The 24,016-nt window shown below is 41.1% G+C and overlaps 1 protein-coding gene across 1 annotated transcript in view; it reads right to left on the minus strand.

Moving 5' to 3' along the window:
- The window catches only part of robo2 (roundabout, axon guidance receptor, homolog 2), a 149,844-nt gene that overhangs the window by 40,231 nt on the left and 85,597 nt on the right, over window positions 1–24,016 (minus strand). The window contains exons 3-7 of the mRNA XM_079246406.1: window positions 16,340–16,497; window positions 16,087–16,207; window positions 15,014–15,152; window positions 5,547–5,683; window positions 4,293–4,304 (exon numbers count right to left, since the gene is read on the minus strand). Of these exons, the coding sequence (XP_079102532.1) occupies window positions 4,293–4,304; window positions 5,547–5,683; window positions 15,014–15,152; window positions 16,087–16,207; window positions 16,340–16,497 (567 nt within the window). The remainder of the gene's footprint in view (window positions 1–4,292; window positions 4,305–5,546; window positions 5,684–15,013; window positions 15,153–16,086; window positions 16,208–16,339; window positions 16,498–24,016) is intronic.

The raw sequence follows: 24,016 nt of genomic DNA on the forward strand, positions 1-24,016 counted from the left end.
TTCCATGCAGCGTTTTATCGGTCCTTTACTCGGAACACAGGAAAAACACCAGGGGCTGTCATGATTATCACTGCCATGGTAACCAGGATGGCCATTCATCCAGGTGAGGCTGAAGCCGAATGAATGACAGTCACATTGGCATTCACACAAGAAAGCGCCTCAGTCACTATGGCATTTAGATCTGAGACAACACATAGGCACACCCATGCTGAAGAAACATACAGAACTGTCGAGTAGACCGGTCTAAACATACAGAGTTAAATCTGTCTAACTCTCAGTATGTAGAATTTCCTCTGAATCCGAGTACCTCACATACTGAAAGTCAGGATCTGAAGTGCTTTGACACAACTTCTGATCAAAGATTTAGCAAAAAGGGTGTGAGAGACAGAGAAGAACATTTTTTTGTGTTCATCACACTTGGAGCTAACACCACCATCAGCGAGAGAAGAGGCTTGAAAAGCTATCAAACTTTGAAATCACACTGGGAAGATTTCACGGCTCCATCAGCAGCCACACCAGTTGTCACAGGCTCGCCTTCGGGACAAAGTGAGACATTTCTGACTAACAATAACAGATGCAGTTAAATAATGAAGAGAGATGAGTACGGTGATTAGATATAAGTGAGTTTTCTCTTTTCTTGATTAGTGAGGTGAGATTTCCTGCCAAGCTTTCTTTTAGTGCCGTTCTCAACAAAAAGCAAAGGCTGACTTCTCCAGATGTGAAGCTCTTTGATACTGCAATCCATTATGCTTCATTGCTCACAAAAATAACTAATTTCTCTGAAACTTTGACTTATTTTTGCATCATTTTATTGCACCTAATATAATAAGATTTCCCCATTGCTATCTACAGAGTAAAACATGAACAAATCATTATGCATCAGTTGAAACAATATGAGTAAATCCAAAGATTATGCTATTCAGTTCTATTTCTTTGACGTCCTCATGAATTAACTTTGTGAGAAAAGATATCTTTCAAATGCAAAATTGCACAAATTTCAAACGAGAAATGTCCCATGTTCTGTGTTGTTTAAGATGCCAAAGCAAAGTAACATCTGGCACAATAAGGTGTGTGGTGTGCCAGATGTTGGCTTTGAAAGTCACAGATGGAAAATGCACAAAAGGAAATATTTTCATGACATAGTTTTTTTTTTCTTTTTTTCTGTCACTGAGAGAATAGGCAGGCTTGCTTTTACTGATAAGATCTTTTAAAAAGCTGCAAAAATTGAAATATGAATAAACTTGACTGCATAGTGTCACCACGGTGTCGTGGTTTAGTCCAAGCTGCTTGTGGCTGTAATTCAGCAGAAATAGTATGGGGCAAACAAAAAGAAAAAAGATATTTCTTAATTTATTTTAACAAGTCTGAAGTTGAGAAAGTTGCTTCTCTTCCCCTTTTATGGATATGTCACCTATGAGTCAACAGTCAACGACCGGCTCAAGTATGTGCATGAAGTTTTTCTTAACATTATTGGAAGATTATGTTCACTTTTTCTTATTTAGCTTGTACATGTGAATATAACACTTTATGGAAATTAAGCGAATCGTATTTATCAATGAAATTATCTCAATAAACAATTACCTAATTTATGGCCTTTATTGCATATTTAAAATGTTTTCAAAAAAGGCTTCAAGGCTTCAAAATGGTAGTCAACAACCCAATGGGTAACATAAGGGTGGACACAGCCAATCATCTAAATGTAGTTTCTGGTCTGAACGTTAAGACTGAACCAAGACAATTAGCTGCATGACCCAGCTTGTTTCTACTTATTCTGTGACAATCTCATGGGAACATGAGGTCCCATGTTGACATGTTTGCTAAGATAAGACGTTGGTGACACATCTCTTAGGAGAAAACACGATCCTGTAGAGATAATTGAAGTCAACAAATTAGAGCTCCAGAGTCAACAATGTGACCTGTGATGAGTCCAGACACTGGGGGTCACAAAGGCAATTTTCTACAGACAATAATGACTAGAAACAGAGATGTCTAGAGACCGCTGTAAAATTTTATGACAAGAAATCTGAATTGTTGCAATGCAACATTTTGCTCCTGCTCTGCTTCTTTTGATTTCTTTCTAAGTCCTTTCATTGATAAGCCAGCTGGTTCCAGTAAGACCAGTCTTCCCATTTGGCTAGTTTCTTCATGTAATCCCTTTTTTGGGGGGTGTGTATTTGTCAAAGATACACACAGTTGGGAATGGTACAGATGGCAACAGATTTACTGCCTTCTCATTTGGCCTTCTGCAGCTTGGATATCTCATGGCTCTCATAACGCTGGGCCTGATACACAGCTCCTAAATCATGCTTGGCAAGGACACGGTTCCCTCCCTTTTCATCCTCTAGTGTGTTTCATCCCATACACCACACTGCTAAGTACTCACTGAAAATATGGTTTCACACCTTCTAGAACGGTTCCTCCTCCTGTGCTGCAAAAGCTCCTCCACATTGTCCTTATTATTGACTCCTTTTTTCTTTAAATAGTAATATTGTACATAAAAACTCAACAAGATTAAAATTAAAAACTCAGTTTATATCAGTTTTACTCCGTTTGTATCCGTATTATTATGCAAAGCTCTGCCAAACTGTGCAGGGTTATGTGAAAATATTCAGTTTATTCCTGTTTTTATGGTAGGAATCTCTTAATGGATTGTTTTTGTTGTGACCAGTAATTTTACAAATTTTACAACAAATTAAATATATCCTACAGAGGTTCAAATTTTAGACATAAAAATCCAAAGAAATCAGTGTGCATGTCTGTTTAAACTATGTCACTCCTATTTTCTTTCAATTCATAGGCCCTAATGACATATGAGAAGCTTTTTCCTGTCCACTCCTGAGGAAACACATGATCAGCGGCCTATATTTAATTCATGACAAGTCACATCTGCCTGGTTTGGAGGGGGCTCTGCAGATAGCAGTCAGGGTGGAAAGAACAAATGGACAAAGAGACAGTGATCCATTCAGAGCTGGCAGTCACAAACATTTCCTCCGCCTTTAAAACCCCACGTTCAATCATATTTTATTCAAAAGTTGACAGCAATTACTGTTTCTTCCCACAGGCAGACTGAATGTGTAATTTCCTCCATCTTCTAAGAAGCTGACAGTTTGACAATTACTGAACAGCTACTGCTGTTTTGGCAACTAAAGTCCTGCCACTAATGCAGTGTATATTTTTTCTCCTAGTCAAGCCTGTTTTTATATGCACTTCTGCCTTTCTTTTCTACCCCTTTCTTTGTCATGCTGAATGTTTACTCATACTTCATTAATTTGCTTCAGCTCTCAAAAGCACACATATCTCTCAAAATGCCCACTCTAGCAGTGTAACATCTCAAGTGGGTCAAATTTGGTTTTTCCCCTGACCTATCTCTGTCTATAGAGAAGTGAAATAAGATTCCTATCTCTGTGTTGTGGAGCCCAGAACAAAAGAAGCTTGTCCAAAACAAACAGATCTCAAGCTCTGTGTTCCAACAGTTCACAGATGGCCTGAAGACTCGCAAGTCAAACACGTCTTAGACCATAGACAGTGTCTGAGACCATTAGACTGCCAGCATGCACTCCCATTGGAAGAGTCTAGAATTTAAAAGTCTCCACTTTTAAAGCAACACTGCAGACACTTTAGAGTCTACACCAGCTCTTTCAGCTATCAGTGGACGCAATGTGTAATTTATAAGAGTAGAATGAACATCATGGCTTCTGTTTGCATTAGAAGATCTAAACAAAGGACAATGATCTGACAATTAGGCACTGAAGGTGGGCGAATTAAAACGTTCATGATTTACTAGTAAAGATTAAAAAAAAAGCCTGAGAAGGTGCTAAAATATGAATAAAAGCCTCTCTGTCTATCCATCTGATTCCTTATAAATCCTCACGTCACGTCGGGATGAGCCGTGTTCAGGTAGACAATGGATCAGTTCTAGTCACATGCTTTTAACCATGATCCAAACTGGACACCTGCCAATTGCAAGATGTAGATATATATTTTGGGGGTTGCTGCACAAACAAATTAAGGTAATTGTCACATGGCCTGAACACCTGCACGGTGTAATCAGTTTGACTTGTTTTCAGATGATCTGCTGAGGTTAAGCTGTAGAAAGTCCCAATAAAACAGAATGATTTGATTTGGAAACAACAATTTAAAAAGAAGCAAACTTGATGAAATGTCTGTGTTAGTCAAATACAGAAATGTTAAAGCAATGGTAACTGATTGTCAAGCAGTCAAATGCATTAGTGTGTGAGTGAGGTGTGAAAAGGCATGCAGGATGGGATCAAATCAGAGGGATGGGTACTTACCGACAGGGCGAGCTGGAGACACAACAAAAGTGGAGTGGATACACAAAAGAAATCAAGTAAGACACACACACACAAACATATAAAACAACAGAGGAGGAACAGAACAAATATAAAATAAGAACAAAAAAAAAGAAATCAAAATCAGAATGAATGATATGTTGAGTTGGGCTCAACACACTTCTAGCATAGTGTCGGCACAGAAGAGAAGATCCAGTGGCTTTTGTCCGCTGGGCAGTTTGTTAATGAGCTCAAAGCTTCTGTTTCTCAGAGCCATGAATGATAAAGGCCACCTGATGTAAACCTCCCACTTGTGGTTTTTCAGTTGCATTCATATTCCCATGGGGGTGGTGATTTCTGCTCTTCAGGGACAAATAAACTACTGGACCTTCTCTGTCTGCGTTAATGATCTCTACAATTTTATGGGTGATGTGTGTTGGTAATAGCAAGGCAAACATGTGTTTATCAAAACTGCTGATGGAGAGAGCAGAAATAAGACAGAGAAAAGAAGAAGGAACACATAAACAGCCTCCAAATTCAGCATGTCGGTTCCATCCACACACTTCATCCTTTGAAATCCCAACACTCAAAACCAGAGATCTCCACAGAGGAATCAGTGCATGTGGAGGTGCCCCAGTTTTTTCCCCTTTGTGTTGCTGTTGTGTTTTCACGGTGGAGTGAAATACTGAGATGCCACTCTACAAATGTAGCTTCCATAAAGGCAAAACATGTCATCAACCCAGACTTTGTTTTACTCCTTTCTGACCCCCTGTGTTGTTCTAAAGTGCTCCGCTGAGACGCTTAACACTTGAGTGTGATGAAAAGAAGAGTGGTGAAAATAGGGAAAATTATAGTTCGAATGTTTTTATTAACCTTGCAAACCTCAGGTGTGGCACTGACGGTGTGCACCAGTAATCTGTGAAATGGCTTTGCTGACTGGGTGGTTACAGTAGTGAGGGTAGCAGGGGCAGCAGACCACTACAACAGGAGGGGGGAGGGTGGCAGAGTGTGTCGACGCTGCACTTGGAAATGTAAATAATTAAACAGATTCATAGACTGTCTACATCTCTCTTGGCCATGGGAGTCTGCATTCTGCATCTTTATTTACATAAAGGGGACCATACGGAGAACGCTGCCAATTTAAACCTCATATTGGTTTAAGGGAGCGACAACCTCAGCGGTCCATGACTTCTTTGTGTGCGGCTATGTGCTGGTTAATTGGAGGAAAATAAAAAAAAAAATAAATGTGTTTTGTACCTCTGACTGTGAGCGAGGCAGAGGCTTCCAGCTTGCCCACACGATTTTCAGCCACGCAGGTGAACATGCCCTCGTCGTTAATGGATGCTTTCTTCACTCTCAGCAAATAGTCGTCCTTGTCATACTTGATCTCATATCTGTAAAAAAAAAAAAAAAAGAAATAACTACATGAAAAACATGCTCACAATAAAAGCATTAAATCTAAATGCTATCAATTAAGAAAACAGAAACACAAGAAATACTTTTAAATAAGGAATTCCTCCATGCCTGTTTACTTGATTGGCAGCAGACATGAACTATTTGTCCTAATGGAAAGATTCAAAGAAGCAAAAGTGTTTTTTTCTGTGTGGAATCCATTGCAAGAAAGAGGATCAATTATTCAAAGGGACTCAGAGTAAATAGAAAGGTATAGAGTTAGAAAGTTCAAGCCCATTCAATATTCAATATATGTGCATATGATGGGACCTCCAGTTATAAAGCCTATATGTAGAGCCAGACCTTCTGTTAAAACAGCTCGAGCAAACAGCATTTGTCTTTATCTGTGTTTGCGGACCTGTCTGAGTTGTATGGCACTTGACAAGGGGACGTGTTGGTCTGGTTTGTTGTTCCAGTCTGTAATTGAAGAAGATGCTGGTTTGGCAGTGTGTTGGTAGTGTGTTAGTGGTGAAGTCTGATGGTGGTCTGTCAGACTGACAAACCTCTGCTGTGCACACTCTGTCAATCACAGACACTGAGAACAGAGTAGCGATGAACTGATTAAAGGTCTCTGTATTTCAGCTTGAAACTAGCCTGTCCCGTATGAAGACACACAGTATGGCCGCTACATGACTCTAATGACTTGTAGAGGAAAATAATGCAAACTTAATGAAGCAGATGCAGTTTATGTAGTTTTTTTTTTAATATCTTTTTGCTGCACCAGTTATGGTTATACCACTTGGAACCAAAAAATGTGAGAAATTTTTAAAAATCCTCAAAGGGACTTTAAAGGAAAAGCTTGACATTATATCACCCTTTTAATATAGCGTATATATACGTGCCATAAAACTCTATGCCTGCAATCCAACAACTATTACAGATGGAGAAAAGAACCAAGAAAAGCAATGTCTGCTTGATGTAACAGAGAGATGACTCTTCAGAGACTGAAAATGCCACTGCAAAGTTATTTCCTTGCAAACCACAAGGAATATGCACACTGTACAGAAGAAATATAGAACCTTTATCACAGAACAAAGCTTTAATATCTTTTAATAGAGCTTAGATTATAATAGAACTCTACAGCATGAAAGAATAAGCAGAAAAATATAGAAAGTTCTTGCAAAGATAATTTAAAAAATATTAATGATATTTCAATATTTCATTTGAGAATTGTCAATAACATTAAGATGGATAGTGCTAACTCCAGATGATGCACTGGGAAATAGGCTATTGTACCTACAGACACTTTTAAACAATACTATGGTTTATTTCCTTTTGAGTGAGCAAGACCACTCTAGTCAACGATCAGGTGGACTGACGGCTGTTTGCCACTGGAAAACTAATTCATCATGTCTATCCACATCTTGTTTTTCTACCTGCTGTTATGAAATTTCCAGCGAAAGCATTCAAAGACAGTTTTATTGAAGCACATTCCTCAACTATGACTGCCAGTTCCACCTCTCCACACAAACACTTAAAGAACTATAATGATTATTTGACTGAGTCATGACTGAATGCTTTGTTCTACAGAGGGGATGTACAGTTCAGGAATTGGTGGGGGAGTTGATAAGGCATTTATTGTTGAAACCAAGTGAGTGGCATCCAAAGGAATGAGGCGAGACCTTTTGACATAGGTTTGCTGTCAAATGAAAAACAAACAATCCAACAGATGGAGTATCATTCCATACTGTGGCCTCCGGATACAACGAACTCCTAAATTGCAGAAGGTGAAGATGAGAGTGACAGGAACAAGTCAGGGCAACATCACAGCTTCCAAACTAAAGAATGATTAGGGTGGATTACAATTTGTTTTTCATTAATGAGCTTTGTGAATAAAATTAGGCTTTTTGCTCCAGTGTATATCTTAATTTGACAACTTTTCCCAGTTGCCATCAGGTGAGAGGCAGGGTTTGTCCTGGACGGGTCACTAGTCCATTACTGGGCCAAGACAGAATGAAACACGCAACCTCTCACACACTCTAAGGGAGAATATAGAAACACTAACAAAGCCAATGTGCATCATTTTTGACTGTGAAAGGAAGCCAGAGATTCCAGAGGTGCATACCAGGAACCGCCTTGCTATGAGGCGACAGTGCTAACTGCTACACCACCATGCATCGCGCTATGAATATTTATTACTAAAATATTTACAACAGTATTATATAATAAGTATTTGCATTGTGCCTTTGTCAGCCCTTTATATCTCTTCACCTCTCTCCTACTCACTGTGCTCAAATGTTCTGTATTTTAACAAAGCTGAATTCCCAGTGGTTTCTCATTTCCATATTTTTCTATTTCTGTTGTCTGACATCTGAACAGTCCTGAAGAAGTGACTAGAACATGGTCAATTATAAGTATACATTAACCAGCAGCCACTGACTTATGAACTACAACACAGTGTCTCTAAAACACCAAGGTAAAGGCAACAACTGTGCTCAGATATATACATAAATACATGTGAAATGATCTCTCTGTGTCAAATGGAGTCCAAATCTGCAGGTAATTGCCATAAGATCAGCTGGTAGAATGACGGTTATTTGTGCCTGCAGTGAAAAAAAAACACTTATAGTGTTCACAAGGCAATACAGGTGACTCTACGCTGTTAAAAAGAACTATATTTTACTGGAGTTACTAGATGCATCACAATCTGCCAAATTGATAAAAAACACTGTCAAATTTGATAAACTTGCAGCTCAGAAAACGTGGATACATATTTGCCTCACACACTTGATTTGTTTGCAGATGCTGATGAACTGTGGATGATGGGCTGCACTGAAAGTGCAGAAGAAATGAAAGTGTAAGTGAATATTTTATTGAAGTTGTAAGTTCACAAGCTGTGTTTATCTTCCTCACATGCCCATAAGTTCCATTTTAGGTTGCAAAACAATCATGTAGCCTTATCAAAGGAACCGGTAATTTAGTGTGATATCAGACTTTACTGATGAAAGCAGTGTTCTCTTAAGAAAGTGCACTCACACTACACCCAACTCTATCCTACCATGTGTAGTTATCCTGCTGAATTCTCATAAACATGAACTCACTAAAGATGCAGCTTGTTGACTATGTCATTGTGTTAGGAATGTCGGTATTTTCTGACGAACTGTTATCCATTGCCATGATAACAAGGATGCTAAAGAGCCCATCAATTTGTTATATATTTTTTTTAAGTACCAGAAGTTTTCATCTGGTAGAAAAACCTCTTAAAAGCCTTCAATGGATGATTTTAGCATCTTCCATCTCTCTAGTGTAACACTATTTTCCCTTTGCCTCTTCACATATTCCTGCCATCCCTAACAGAAACACTAACAACTCCTTCAGGTTCTCACAGTCCTGACTGAACCTGTACAATAAGAAGAACCCTTGTATGCAGATGCTGGACAACAGTCTTATTGTTCTTGGTCATGTTTTGATCAATCTTTCAAAACAGAACCTTAGGCTGATCCATGACTTATTACAGGGACACGGGTACAATCAATCTGTAATCAACTTCCCATATGAAATCAGCCTAGATGACAAGATGAGTGGAACTACTTAGAGATAAGAGGCGGTCCTGGCCACACACACGAATGTGCACACAGCGAGTAAAACAGTAGCTCTTTATTGAGACTGGACTGGAGGAGAGCTCTGTTCTCTATTAGAAGAGGAATGTAATTGCACATGTAGAAAGGATGTGGAAAGTATTGGAGAGCCAAGTTGATCCTGAAAGTCTCCACTTCAACCAAAGAGGCAACGCTGTCCACATGGTCACAGAACAAAGTAGACCCATGTAGTGCAAGTCTTTCAATCATGTGGGAACGCAAGCAAATGTCAAATCGAAGCAGCCTTTCTCTTGGGTGTACGCTTGATGTGTTTGCAGCATGACAGACTTATCAGGTACCCATATATCTCCAAAAATCCTCCAAATCAGTTTAGAAGATTTGCCTTTAAAGTATCTCTCAAGTACACTTTCACCCGTGTTTGACCTTCACACTTGTCGATTTACCCACATTATGAGATTTTTACCTCCTTGTTGTGTGATTGAGTCTACAAAATGATTTAGTGAGAGGATCTTGTCATCTGTGTCTGTAAAAGTACATGTGAATAGCTTTGGTGGTGGGTGGAAGGGTTGTTTGCCAGCGCTGAGTCAGACTCAAGATACGGTAAGGGACTAATTCTAGCTCAACCTCCTGGCACAAAGTACACTCTATGCTCCACTTCATTTTGGCTGTTTGATCCGGTTTCACACTATCTGACTGTTCCTTCCCCCTCAACCTGATTCAAGGACCTGCAGTCTATCTGTCCAGGCCTTGTCACCCATAAGAGGGAATCAATTATCTGCTATCGCTTCTCATCTTGCTTCAGTAAGGCCTTCAGCCAGACCTGCCCTCCCTCTGGTCCCTAGCACTTCTGATGGCCAAGAGTCCTGCTGACATTCATCACTTCATCCCACATTAATCACTGAACACTTTTGGCAAGATTTCAACTTTTATTGGCAGTTTAAGGGGAAATTTTTAACCTGATATTTTTACTTGTCCTCTCTGCCAAAGCAAGAGTGGCAGTAGTGCAGTTTTAACCAAATCTAAATGGTTTGAAGCAGACATTATGGTTTTACTGGAAAAACAAGTAAAAATAGAGCAACAGAACAGAACCCGCTGACCAAAGCTGCATGCATTTACTTTTTCTTTCTGTGAGTATTTGACTATGTGTCTCGAATGAAAAAGAGAAATATTGAAGTCACACATATACGATAAGGTATTTGTGCTTTCCTTTTTATTCCACTTTATCATAACAAAATCTGTATCAATAAGACTTAAAATAAATCTACATGATCTTCCCACTACACTCACCAGTCGACTGCTCATAAATTTCAGATGTATCAACTTATATATCAAGGGAAGTAATGGAGACAGGAACTGCAGCTCGCCGTCTTCTCGTTCTGCTGAGTTGCAGAGGTGAGAAATCACTTAAACTGGATGGTCAGCATAACGTAGGCGCTCCTGTCACACGAGCGTTAACAGCTCTCTCAGATAGAATGACCCACAAACCTCTATCATACAAAAACACACGCCAGCGTGCACACACATGTGCCAGTCCCAGAAGAATTGAGTCTGAAAGAAAGGCTTTTACTGCTGAACGTTGCAGGGGTGCTGCTGTGGAGGTCAACAGGAACAGGGCGCTTGAATACAGATGGACCCCCAAGACCAAAGAGGCTCTGATAAGGCACGGAGAGGGCACAATGATCCAGAGCAAATGAGTAGGGGGCGTAATGTCAAAGGAGGGGAAGTCATGGGCCATGCACTGAGCTGTAGGCAGAGGGAGATAACACACAGTCCAGTGTTTTCACTGGACTTTCTTCACTGTAGTAAAATGTCTTTCATCATGAAGCTCAAAGCTCCCAGTGCTCCTCTCCTGCCTTTTTTCCATACCACAGCAGCGACTGTGCTTTACTTAAAGTTCTGCAAAGGTCAGCAGATGATTATAATTGTAAAATGATGTCATCCTGCACTTCAACATATAAGCAATCGGATATGAATGAGTAAACCTGAACAAATGATGTTGCAGGAAGATGCTGATAATTTACTTCTGCTAGAATTTTGAGATTTTTACACTCATGTTGCAGTCAGGTTTCCTAAAAAAACATATTTATATAAAAAATTACAAATAAAATGAACCTTCATTCTAACAAGATTTTTTTTAGAGGCGTACTAGCATATTTAAAGTGGAACTATTATGTGCATTTCAGGCTAATTTATTTTTATTTCTGAGACCAGAAGGGCTGGGATTGATCGAGTTATTGTCACAAATCGCTTTATTTACTTCAGACCGACCCTCTCCGTAGGCTGTCAGATCAGCCTGTGGGCAAAACGAGTGGATTGAGACTCTTCCGCATTAAGCTCCGCCTCCCGCCACTGCACGACATCGGGAGCGCGCACTGCAACTGCTTTCGCCATCATTGTAACATCTCATAAACACAAGGATTAGGCTCATATGAACTCAATAAAAAAAACAAAATACAATGTCAACACATAGCATACAGCCCTACATGTTGGAACCTGAATCAGACCCTGAAAACAAAGTGGAAAACAGCAACCCACAGCAACGAATGCAGCAGGATGTCTCTCTTTGGTAAACTCACCAGCCATCGTTGGAAATAACTTTAGCCGACGTTTTCCACCCACCTGATGTATTTGTACATGCCCTTGTTAACCAGTAGAAGGTAACCAATCACCGAACCTTATCCCCCGGGACGTCACAAGGATTTCCAAGTTGAAAAAACTCTCTAAAACAACGCGTTTTTCGTCGCCATGGAAACCGAATGGAGAGAGTGCTGGAACTCAAACTCAAACTCAAACATGCGTTTAGGTGATAAAAAACAGTGCCGTTCACATGTCTGATGAGGATTCAACACTGTAACACTGTAGAAAGCTCAGAAAACTCCAAATACCATAATAGCACCACTTTAATATTACATGTGCTGGTCAGTGATAGTAATCCTGCCTGAAGCACATGCAGCTGATTTTTATCCTGCTGCCTTGGTAATACTTAAAGCCCCATTTACCCACTGCTTTACAGCACATAAGGTGGTTCTCATAATTTAGGTCCTGTCCTGAGAGATATCTTTTGTTATACTTTAATTGGTGCAGAACACGGTTTAGTAACAACAGGAGAGCCTGGTGAACACAGATAGTTCTGTTTAGGAGTCCAGATGATGAAGTATGAAAGGAAAGCCAGGAAAGCACAAGCTGGCTGGTCAAACTTAAGTTGATATCTTTTCCTATTCATTTTATGCTGCTATTAATTCTAAACACTATAAGCTCTATATGCCATGTGAGACAGCCCTGGCTGGAGGTAAAAATAATTTTGTCTTGCCTGGTTTACCTACCTTGTTTCATACGATTCTATGTGGAATAAACTTAATGTCTTTAACATAACTACCTCAGGGAACATTCTGTCCTTACACCAGAGAGGTATGAGTTTCATACCTTTGTCTTAGAATATTAACCCCCTCATGACTGGACACAGGTGAATTTTTGGGATAATTAAGGTCAGGAGTCAGTGTAAACGTTTACTTAGTAGGCTGAGGAATATTTCAACTCATTATACTGCACCTGTTCCCCCCCAACTGCTGACTTTAATGTTCAGTCTAGTTGACAAGAGTTTAATTTCAACAAGATGTACCAGGGAGGAACATTGATTTGACTTGTTGCACTGTAACAACCTGCTATTCTAAAGCAGATAAGATCATTTGGAAATTTTGATTTATTGTATGGATTTATTACTGTTAGTAAAACAACAACGTAAATGGAAACGAGCAAGATTATCTTTGTTCATCAAATGGAAGAATCCTTCTTCTGTCTGTACCTCCTCATTTGTCATATAGAGACTGAAGCCACGGCCATCTTGGCGTTTTATGCCTTGATTGGAAGTGCCAGTGAGCACGCGTTTGCCTGTGAGGCAGCTGGAGCTGTCGAGCATATTAACAACCTGTTTACTCAGCTGAGGCTCCATTTCTCTTCTTCCTAGTATTAAAGTAGCACACACAGAAACCCGCAGAGAGACTCAGGCATGTAAAGGGACCAGCAAAGACAAGTTGAAACAATTTGCTGGTGAAGAGGAGCGATCTTGCTAAGTCTCTCTTTTTCAGCAGCTTATCATAATAATAAGGACAGTGTAACCTTTTTGGATACAGAGCAAACAAAGACCACTCCCCACTGCACGGGCACGCTTGATCTTCTGTGGGCTTTTATTCCTTTGGTGAATAAACTGCTGGAGAGGCCCAAAGTATGATGCCTCAGTGGCTGCATTTTCATTTCTTCTTCTTCAGAGGATTAGCCAGTTATTAAACTAAAAAACTATTCTGTTGTTTTAAAGGCTGCCAGTCAGACAGAGGCCCTTTTTTGATGTTTACTAGGTTATGATAAAGAGTAGGAAGAGACTTAACAATATGAGGAGCTGCCTTCTTGGCAGGCAACAAGGACAGAAGGAAATGTTCTAATTAAAATAATTATCTACATGTTCATGCTTGTTTCTGCTTCAAAGTCACACTGGAAGATTTAAATGTGCCAAATAAAACAAGAGCTCTCATATCGCAATTAGGAATAACGCAATATTTATTGCTGATTAATTTTTTTTATGCGTATCGTACTCAAATAAGGCCAAACTTCAAAAGGATGATACAGTTAGCAAAATTCAGGCACATCCGTTATAAATCTGTTAATTAGTGTACAAAATGAACCCATTTCCAGAGCCAACTCCCTATCAAAGACTTGAGTGAAATACTTTTATGTGTTTGCCTTGGCACAGGGCTCATATCCCACTGCCCAGTGAACCAAATCCTTATCAGACACAAACAAGCCGCCTACGCTCAGCTCTGCTGCTAGCCTTGGGAGATGTCAGGTTCGCTGAGTGTATGTTTTATGAGGTGATCCAAGCAGCGTGCGACTGGCCTGCTGGCTGAAGTCAGAATACCGGTCTCTTTCAAGTTCACTCCTGACAACGACATTGCTGCTGACCGTGACTCAAGAGAGTCACACACATGATAAGTCGACACACACACGGCTCGATAACAACAGGATCATTACGTCTTTAGTGGCGGGTGAGGCATTGCGTAGTTGGTGGTGATGCATAAATTTCTCTTCAAATTACAGCCTTGTATGTCTTTTAACTCACACGAGACTGTTTGTGCAGTAGTGACTGAGTGAATGTGTCATGTCTGTGAGGACATACAGATGGAATGGGGTTAAATGTTTATACAAGGTAGTGATTATCTTCCAGGTTTCTGGTGTCACTGCCAAGTATTTTTCTGAACAGCTGCACCTATACATAGACACTTGAGGGTCACGTCAGCCCCAATACTCACTTTCTTTGTATCTCCTGTCATCCTGTCTCTGTCTCCCCCCTGTCTGCTTAACAATCTGGCAGATATTTTCTTTTTAAAAATGTCTACCTGCCCACCTACCTGTCAATCAGCTTTAATTGTCTGGCTCAATACATGTTTTTGCCCATGCACAGCCTTTCTCTTACATAACACATTGTTCAACTCTGACTTCTGGAGCATCCATGGGTGAAGTCATTTTTTCCCAGAATGTGTAATATCCACTGTGAACAGCTAAAAGAGGTTTTTATTGTCCCCTGTAGCCACATTAGCTGTTAGCTGGAGTTTGACTTATCATTAGCTTGAAACAGTCTCTCTGATGGACATCTGTGCTCCTGTAGCTTCTTTGAATTAAGTGATGTATGTCACACCAGTACTGAACACTGCTTTTTGGACAATATTTCTGTAAAGTACACACCTCCCACGAGGAACATCGATGTCATCTTTCCTCCAGCGAACATTGGGTTGGGGGTCTCCTTGTACTTGGCAGCGGAACTCCACCATCTCTTCCTCCAAAACCACCTGGTTGATGGGTCTCCGCAGGAAGGTTGGTCGCTCTGCAAGAGTGTCATTGTTGCAGTTTTTAACAAAATTGTCCGTATCCTTCATTACTAACATGGAAATAAAAAAGTAGCCAGTAACTGTAATAAATGGTTGTATGACAATGGTTGTATCATGAGTCAGAATTGTCTTCCTTCACCTGTTTGGAAAGAGATGTGTGAAACTAAAAAAAATAACAAACCGACTGACAGCTTTGGTATTAAGTATAATATTTGCTATATGCTTATTTTGTTTAGCAAAACCAAAGGACCAGCAGTTGTAGTACTATAATAATGTAAAAATAAAGACAGTTTAATCATTCGTCAGTTATTTGTATGGCCAACATCTTCTGATATTTTATAGTTATAGCAGCCTTACTGACAGTACCCTCTTCCTGCAACATTATTTTTTCATATCACACATAGTTTTTACATGCTGAGAAATATATACAACACCAAGAAAATCAAGAGCACCGAGGTACTTACTAAACACACAACTTTTTAGCAAAATAAGAACCGGAGTTCTTTCACGACAGAATGGGAGAAGAGTAACAAAGAGGATGATTATTAGAGATAAAACTGGGAGAACACATGTTTTGAGGCGGGTTCTGCCGGAGGTTTCCTTCCTGTTAAAAGGGAGCTTTTTCCTTCCCGCTGTCGCCAGTGTGCTTGCTCAGGATGGGAGATTGAGTTGGAGCTTCCAACACAATCTGTTGGTTTCCTTATATAGGCTATTATGAATTGGCTTTCATTATGTTTTCTTCTCTGTCTGTAAAGCGTCTTGAGATGGCATTGCCATGATTTGACGCTATATAAAAAAAGTTGAATTGAACTGAATCGAACACTTGGCCTGAAGTTGTTTCTGCTATTTCCTGATAGTATTTAGTGACATGAATGCTTCGCAGCCTGGAAGGATGAAATGGGGACATGTGTTTTAGAGAAAGGCTCATACCAAACACTGTGACTTGTGCCGTCTCGCTGTCCCGTTCTCCGACCATGTTGGTACCCACACAGATGTACATGCCAGCATCACTCTTTTTTGTGTTGGAGATCATAAGTTTCCCACCTCGAATCTAAATGGTTAAAAAAAAAAAGACAATTTTGCTGTTAAATTCACAAATCATTCATGTTCAATAAGTCCCCATCTCACAGTTTTTATTCTGACTTCTTCCTTCATGCACTGAAGTCTTTGCATTGATACTCACAGTTATCCTATCATCCTTATCATCAATTCGCACTTTGTCCTTCTTCCAGTAGATGGTGGGCTCGGGATGGCCTCTGGGAGGGACACATTCAAGAATTGCTGGCTCTCCTGCTGCCACCACCACATCAGTAGGATTCTGTCTGAAATCATCTCGAAGCACTAAGGAAAGAAAGAGGGAGTTGATTCAGAAAAATGCATGCCGTAATTCTGAGCAGAGATGAATTTCCATGTCTGAATGTTTAAGTTCAGCATGTTTAAAGCACCTTAATTTGTGTTGAATCATGTGCAGAGTACAGTGTGAATGTGGGTAGCACTTATCTAGGCTATTCAAATGGGATGTGCAGCTTCATCTGACTGGGCAAGCAAAGTAAAAGCTAATTGGAGTTAATGGAGGTCCCTGTGGAGCCAGCAGAACAAACAGAGGCAGAATGCCCTGAAGCCTGGTGTCATTCACTTGTGAGCGCTCACAGAGGTGCAACCTCGCTTCACTTTGCTAACATGTACGCATGCACTCTTACATGCAATCAGATGTATGCTAACACACAAAACAGCAATGGGTGGTCCGAGGAACAAGTGTGGCGTATCATCAGAGATAACCTTTCACCCTGCATAGTGTTGAGAGGAGCGCGCAACACCAGCTCATTATTAAACAAGGACAGCTACTGTGACACAGACACACAACAGTAAGCACACAAATGCAAATACAAACGCACAAACAATCGTAAAGCAACAAAAACCAATAACAAGATATTTAATTCTGAATCAACTCCAGAACAGGATACAACTTTCATACCAAGGGGGGAACTTAAAAAAAAAGCCTAATGTAGTCAGAAAAGGAGGTTAAAGGTATAAACTGGGGCTCACTCTAGCTCTCCTGCTGTGTGTATTCAAACAGATTTTCCTACTTAATCTGCAATGAATTTAATCCTTGGAGTGGTACTTTAGGAATGTCAGTGTCAGCGGTGTGTCCATCAATGCAGAAGCAAAGGAGGTGGGATTTCTCTGATGGATGAAAGAAGTGAGCTTGTTGGGGGATATTTCAAGATGTTTAAGGAGGGCTAAATTAAGGGCAGCACCACAGGTCCTTATGTAAATTCAATGTGGCACAGGAGACAATGGTAGGCTGGGGTGGGATTATAAGAGAGGATAACTGGTCCCTGCGCTCCTGGCTTCTCTCATCTCTTCATTCACTCTTCTAACCCTCTGTACAGAAAGCCACCATGCCATTGTCTCCTTATTTATTTATTTAGACCAAAAGGCTGCAGAGTGGAGGAAGGGAGGAAGCTTTCAACCCAATTATCCTGGGGATGCACAGGGGCACATAGTGGGACTTTTGTGTGACATGAATTCAAATGAAACCTTTACAGAAGAGTAATGGCAGAGAATACAGAAGAGGTGGAGATGGAGTTTTATTTCTCTTATGCAGGACTGCCCTCCAATCTAAAGAGGTAAGGTAATTAGCCAGCTCCAGTGTGGCGGACCCCCTGGCTAGTTAAAGCACAACAGCCACGACTGCTGGGCTCTCTGTATTTCCATCACAAACACATGTCCTGCGGTCTAAAATCATAGCCTGCTCTGGACCATACAGAGGTTATTGTTTTCAAGATCGCGTTGGCTTTAATTGCTCCTTTCCATTCATTGCTGATAGCCTCTACAGGACTTTGTCGGAATCAATTTCCTTTGAAACGGAATGACAACAAAAGAAACGCACATTAGGAGCATCATTATGGTGCTTGAGCCACCCTGTCTAATCTTATACTGTTCACTGTGTCGCACTAAATGCATCTTTACTCTGCAATCTAAATAAATACAGAAAACAAATAAAAATGTACAAATGAGCTTAAACAAAAGCAGCAATACACTCCTGCTAATTAAATCAAAAGATACTCGGGTACTTGCAGTGAACTATGGCCTGTGAGCAGCTTCAGAGCTTTGCTATACCAAGATAAAACCTATCAGGCAAATAGGGGAAAAGCCCCTTTTAATACACTTTAGTTTAACATGGAGTCTTAACAACAAAATAGTTACCGAGGTCGTCATCATCCTTTTTATTTTAACATCATCTTAAAGTTAAAGTGCAAACTCACACACTCACAAACAAGTCATTCACATACATTTGTCCTTGTTTATAACAGTGAAAGTATGTATCTCCTCCCCAGCAACACAGCTGCCTGCTGGCACCTCCCTGTGTGTCAGGAATCATAAGGCAAGGGAGCACTTTCATATTAGCATCATAACACAAGGCGTTTGTTCTGCTTTTTCTCTTGTTAGTGTACATGAGATGCATTAAATATGAGTGTATCATTAAGTGGGTCTGTGCATATGCTGTCAGAAGATGAACTCTGGCTCCAACTCTGAGGTGCTGTAGGCGTTTAGGCCCAAATCAGCCAACAGACATAAGGTAATTGACTTTCTATCCCCCTGAAACATTCGGCTCTCCTTCCACTGAAAACATCTCACCTCCCATGGAGTTCCAGCAGGCAGCAAACTCTGTACTCTGACTTACTTGCTTATTAATATTTATATATTTTTTACATTTCCACCCCTCTGTTGGCAAGTGCTACATCTGTCAATCCAGCTGCAGGCTAAAAAAAAGAAAAGAAAAACATGTCTGAAAAGAAAATTAATATGCTTTTGCCTCAAACTTATTTATTTATTTCTTGAATATCAGAGGAGTGAGTTGATGTGAACGAAGGAGCATCAGGCAGAGGGCAAAGCATTAAAAATATGCAGTTATTCAGCTGGCATCATTTCAACACAATGCCAGCTGTGGGAGGTTGCAGGCTATAAAACAGCAAAGGGTTGAGAGAGGAGGTGGTTGCCACAACTGAAACACACAGGAGATGCCCACACAGCTACTTTTTAATTCAGGCTGCCCTACACTGGCTGGAAGGGCCGTTGCCAGGAACCATTAGGAAGGAGCTTTTACTTGAGCTAGACTCAGAGAGGAAAAAGAAGAAATAGCTGGACACAGATGACAACACAAACAAGCAGCATCATGGCACAGGGGTGGCCAGGCAAGGGCAGGACGAGGAATAATATTTTGTATAGTTCACCACCCTTTTCCTCCAACCCAAGATATTTCTCACTGGAGGGTGACACTGCTTGTCGGAAAGATTAGTGGGGAACCTTGAATGAAGCGTCTGGCCTGCATACTGAGATAAGTGCTGACAAACATATTCACCTACAGAAGCGCACCATGCTTTGGTAGGATGCTTCCTCTGCCTCAGCACCACAGATGTCTAAAATCTATTTGTGACGTTCATATTTTGGTAAAAATTCACTGCGCGCACGCACACACACACGCACACACACACACACACACACACACACACACACACACACACACACATACACACACACACACACACACACACAAAACCTGACTAACTGAGGCACATCCACAAAAGCTGCAGGCCTGATTATATTTTTTTTAATGCTGCAAATGTGTCTGTTTTTGAATGTTTGTGTGGTTGTTATTACATTTCTCTTCCTATTTATTGCCAGAACAATCCCTAAGAGCTTTCATAGATATTCTCCAGGGTCAGAAGCTAAAAAAAAACAAAAAAAAACAAAAAACACACAAAGAGATTACAACAGCTACAGGCCTGGGGCCATACCCTACCACCTAAACCCACCACTTTCTATGCAGACTATGATTAGAAAATAAACCATGAACACAAAAACTAGGGGAGTTGTAGAGAGGTTGCTCCAAGCGATAATATCCTTTCATTCAAGCGTTTTTTCGGGCACTTCATCCTTCAGAGAGCTATTACAACGCCACCATTTTCAATTCCACCCTTAGAGAAGAAAGACAATATATACGTCACTTGACAAAACACACCAGACCCACTCTATGTGCTGCCATTGATGTTTTGTATTACTATTGACGCTGAAGGCAGGAGGATAATACCACACTATATAATACTACACTGACAGGAGATATACTCCATTTGTCTGGATGCAAGCTTTTTCCGCCTGCTATGACTGGCTCATTTGCCCTCCCACTGGCCAGCTCTAACCTTTGCCCCTCATCCAGATGCAGAAATTACCCCCTCAGCAGGCAGACAAGCAGCAGCTTCACACATATCCCCCATATTCCTGCACAGAGAGGTTGCAGGTCAGACCAGAGAAACAGCTGCAAAAATATGTCCGTCTGGAAGTGCCCAAGGCTGTTCTCTCTCTGAAAGCTGAGAGATTCATCCTCTCATCATTAGCACGACCCCTAACCATCTCTCTCTTCCTGCCTTACCATCATCAGGGGGTCAGTGCTGATCTTTCTTTCTTTCCTCTATCTTCTCAATTAATTTCTTTTTCCGTATACCCACAGCACTGAGCAGTGCAACGCATCTTGCCCCCCCCCCCCCCCCCCCCCCCCCCCCCGCCACTCACTTCCAGTTGCTTGTCAAAGCTCTCTCTGCACTGACTGCAGATGAGGTTGAGCAGATAAGGGCATATACATGCACACCAAGTCATTCTCCACAGACCATGGCCAAGCTTGATACAATCTCCACCACTATTCTACCTATCTGCAAATCCTGAGCTAAGGGATTGTAAATAAAACTGTCACTTTCATGGATACGATAGGGGCAAAAATGGAAAATAGCAAAAGTAAAGAGAATCATATGGCTGGCACTGATATTATTGTAGGTGCGTTGGAGGGGGGAATCACAGGTGGTGATACCATATGAAATGTGCATCTTTAATAGCGCCTTGAAGGGGATAAAAGTGACAGCATTTCTGTGCTGCGGTGAGGACATGGAGAAAAAGAGGCAAAAAATAAGACACACAACAGGGGAGAGGTGGTGAGAGGATCTCTGGTCAAGGTCAAACTGAAGAGGGGGTGAGAAGTACAAAGGTGCTGAATTGATGGGGCTGAATGAAAATGAATGGAATGCATTCCATCACACTCCAAGTTCAAACTGTGCTTCTACCTCTGATTAAGTAGATAAGGCTAAACAAACATCTTTATTTAAAGAGCAGCCCCATTCAAAGCTCATTTTTCAAACAGAGCCCTTAATTTGGTCTAACAAGCCCCAGAGCAGCGCAGTAATGACAGCAAGACCACAGCGGGCCTTTCTGTTGGCCAGGAAAAATGTGTAGTGTTGCTCCTGAGAAACAATACAATTAACTCTTAATGAACCCCTTTCCTTTACACCCTTTACACATACAGTACATTCACACGCACACACACAATTCAATTTAGCCTAATCCAGGCTTTATGGTAATGTATAGCTCATTAAAATGTTATTTAAAAACTCATTAAAATTCACTTGAAGTAGTAATGGCTTCATTACAGTAATATGGTGAAAAAGCAAAGAAAAAGACAAGGAAAGACAAGGAGACGAAAGAGAGCAGAGAGCGACAGCTTTCTAATCATTTAATTATGTCTAAAATGGAATACATTTGCATAATAAATAAAGATGTGCCGTATCCTCCTATGTATCTTTTCTCATTCTCATCGCACTGGTAATTAACAAGCGCTACAATTAAAGATATATTTTGCTGCAAAATGATTTTGGTCACCACTCCAGTTTTCAGTTTTTCCCGTTTTGTTGTCTTGTTCTAAGTCTTGAATGTGTTTTGGGGGCTTGGCACATGTGGGCCGTGTGCTGAAACTGGAGCTGGCTGATTCTGGTGAACACTACGCCCATGGGCCTTTGTGCCTGTTCTGATAAGGCGCGATGCTGTGCTCACACTCATGCTCAGTCCAGAATGGACACTTTACACCCGGAAGGGGGAGTAAGATTTAAAAGAGGATGGAAAAGAAGGGAGGGGGACGGGAGTGTTTGTAGATGAGAGTGGGATTGATTTCCTGCCAATTCCAGCAGAGAGACGGCACCGACAGAAGCTCTGAGGTATCATGATGAAGCAGGTCGGTCCGCTTCCTGTATCAGGTGAAGGAAGAACAGACAGGAAGCAAAGAAAGAAGAGGAGGAGGAAGTAGTGCACTCTGATAGACACTGGTAACCATCTCCTGGTAGTGTCTTCTTGGCTCTTGCTGCATAAGTGTTATCTAAACATGACAGATGCAATGGCAGGTAGGGTGCTGGATCACAGTCAGTGCGCTAAGTAAAGTCAGAGAGATGTAAAAAACCAAAGTATCTTCATCTGCCACCGCGTTGTCCTCATTCTCTGATACCATTAAAATGATCAAACACAAAGTAAAAAAATGAACACCATAATACCTTCTCACCTACAGTCATGGTTATTAGGTCTGACCTCGACACAAATTTCTCATGTGGCTGTTAAAGTGTCACAGATGTGGCAAATCCAGCTGTGATACAATCTGTCCATCCAAAACTGTAGCGCAAGACAGGGCGAGGGAGGGAGGGAGAGAGAGAGAGAGAGAGAGAGAGAGAGAGAGAGGGAGAGGGAGAGGGAGAGAGAGAGAACTGCTGCTTCTGCTGTTTGTCTACGGTGTTGTTTATGTTTTTCCAGGAACTTTGCGAGTACTCCGGCCTAATGACATTGAGGTAGTGTCCTTCCACAGGGAAAGATAATCCCCAGGATGCTGCTGAACTGTGTCCATGCTGACTTTCACATCGACACTTCATCAGACCCAGTACAAACACACACTCTTCAGCTGAGGTTTTCTTTTTACACACACACACACACACACACACACACACACATACACACAGAGGCATCTCTGGTAAAAAATGAAACCTCAACGGGCTCGTTCAGCAGTCCACTGTGCAAATCTCCATATAATCTTTAATGACTTCCCAGTCTTTTTCTTTATGCCAGCCTGTTTGCTGCAGTTCCCTCTGTGTCTATTTTATTGTTTTGCTCTATAATTGGATTGGCAGTAACGGAGAACTGTGAGTCGTTAGGAGCTTGTAAAAGGTGTCACTGTGCAACGGCGGCCCTGTTTTAATTAAGCTCTCGGCTGGAGTTGAGCAGCTTTTATCTGGCTCAGTCTGATGAGCCCCAAGTGCAAGCGTGTTCGACAACATACAGCAGGACAAGCACGGAGGAGGAAAGGAGGTATTTGTTACAGCTGTAGATTGACCAGTTTACTGTACTCAGCTGTCCTTCCTCTGCAGCAATCTAAGAGCCTTGGCAGACATGTTATTAAGAAACACTGTAACAATTCAGTGTTTGTGAATGTCAATGTAATGTCTATGTATGCCATTACTGTGTCTTCCTGTGCTCATTGTGACAGAGCCCCACCCATCAGTGGCGTGCAGTCATGTGTGTACTGGTGCAGATGCAGAGCCAGCCCAGCAACATGGTGACAGCAAATGGGTACAAACAAGAATCTAAATGAACACAACACATCATAGATCTTTCACACACTGCTGCTGTAAATTTTGCATCACTCCTACTTTAGTGTCCCATGTGTGTATAAATCTGCATGTGAGGCAGCGCTGTACGTGGCATAATGATTAGAGAGGTGTTCATCACAGTCTTGCCTTGCCTCCACCCCTCCCTCCTCAATCCTCCTAATGGCCTCTTCAGATCATCTGTCCTTCAATCAATAATGCCTGAAAGGAAGAGTCCCACACCTAAGGACACTTTGTTCACCACTGTAGATCACAAGTGACACATTTTCCATACCAGGGATCACCTGATGGACCCTGGATCAGAAACTTACAGAGGACTTTGAACCACTTATGACATCCATCAAATGTTTAGGTCTGACTGTTTTCCAGGCAGAGGCTGAAATCTGACA

The sequence above is a fragment of the Telmatherina bonti genome (genome assembly GCF_933228915.1).
Source record: "Telmatherina bonti genome assembly, chromosome: 9".
NCBI lineage: Eukaryota > Metazoa > Chordata > Actinopteri > Atheriniformes > Telmatherinidae > Telmatherina > Telmatherina bonti.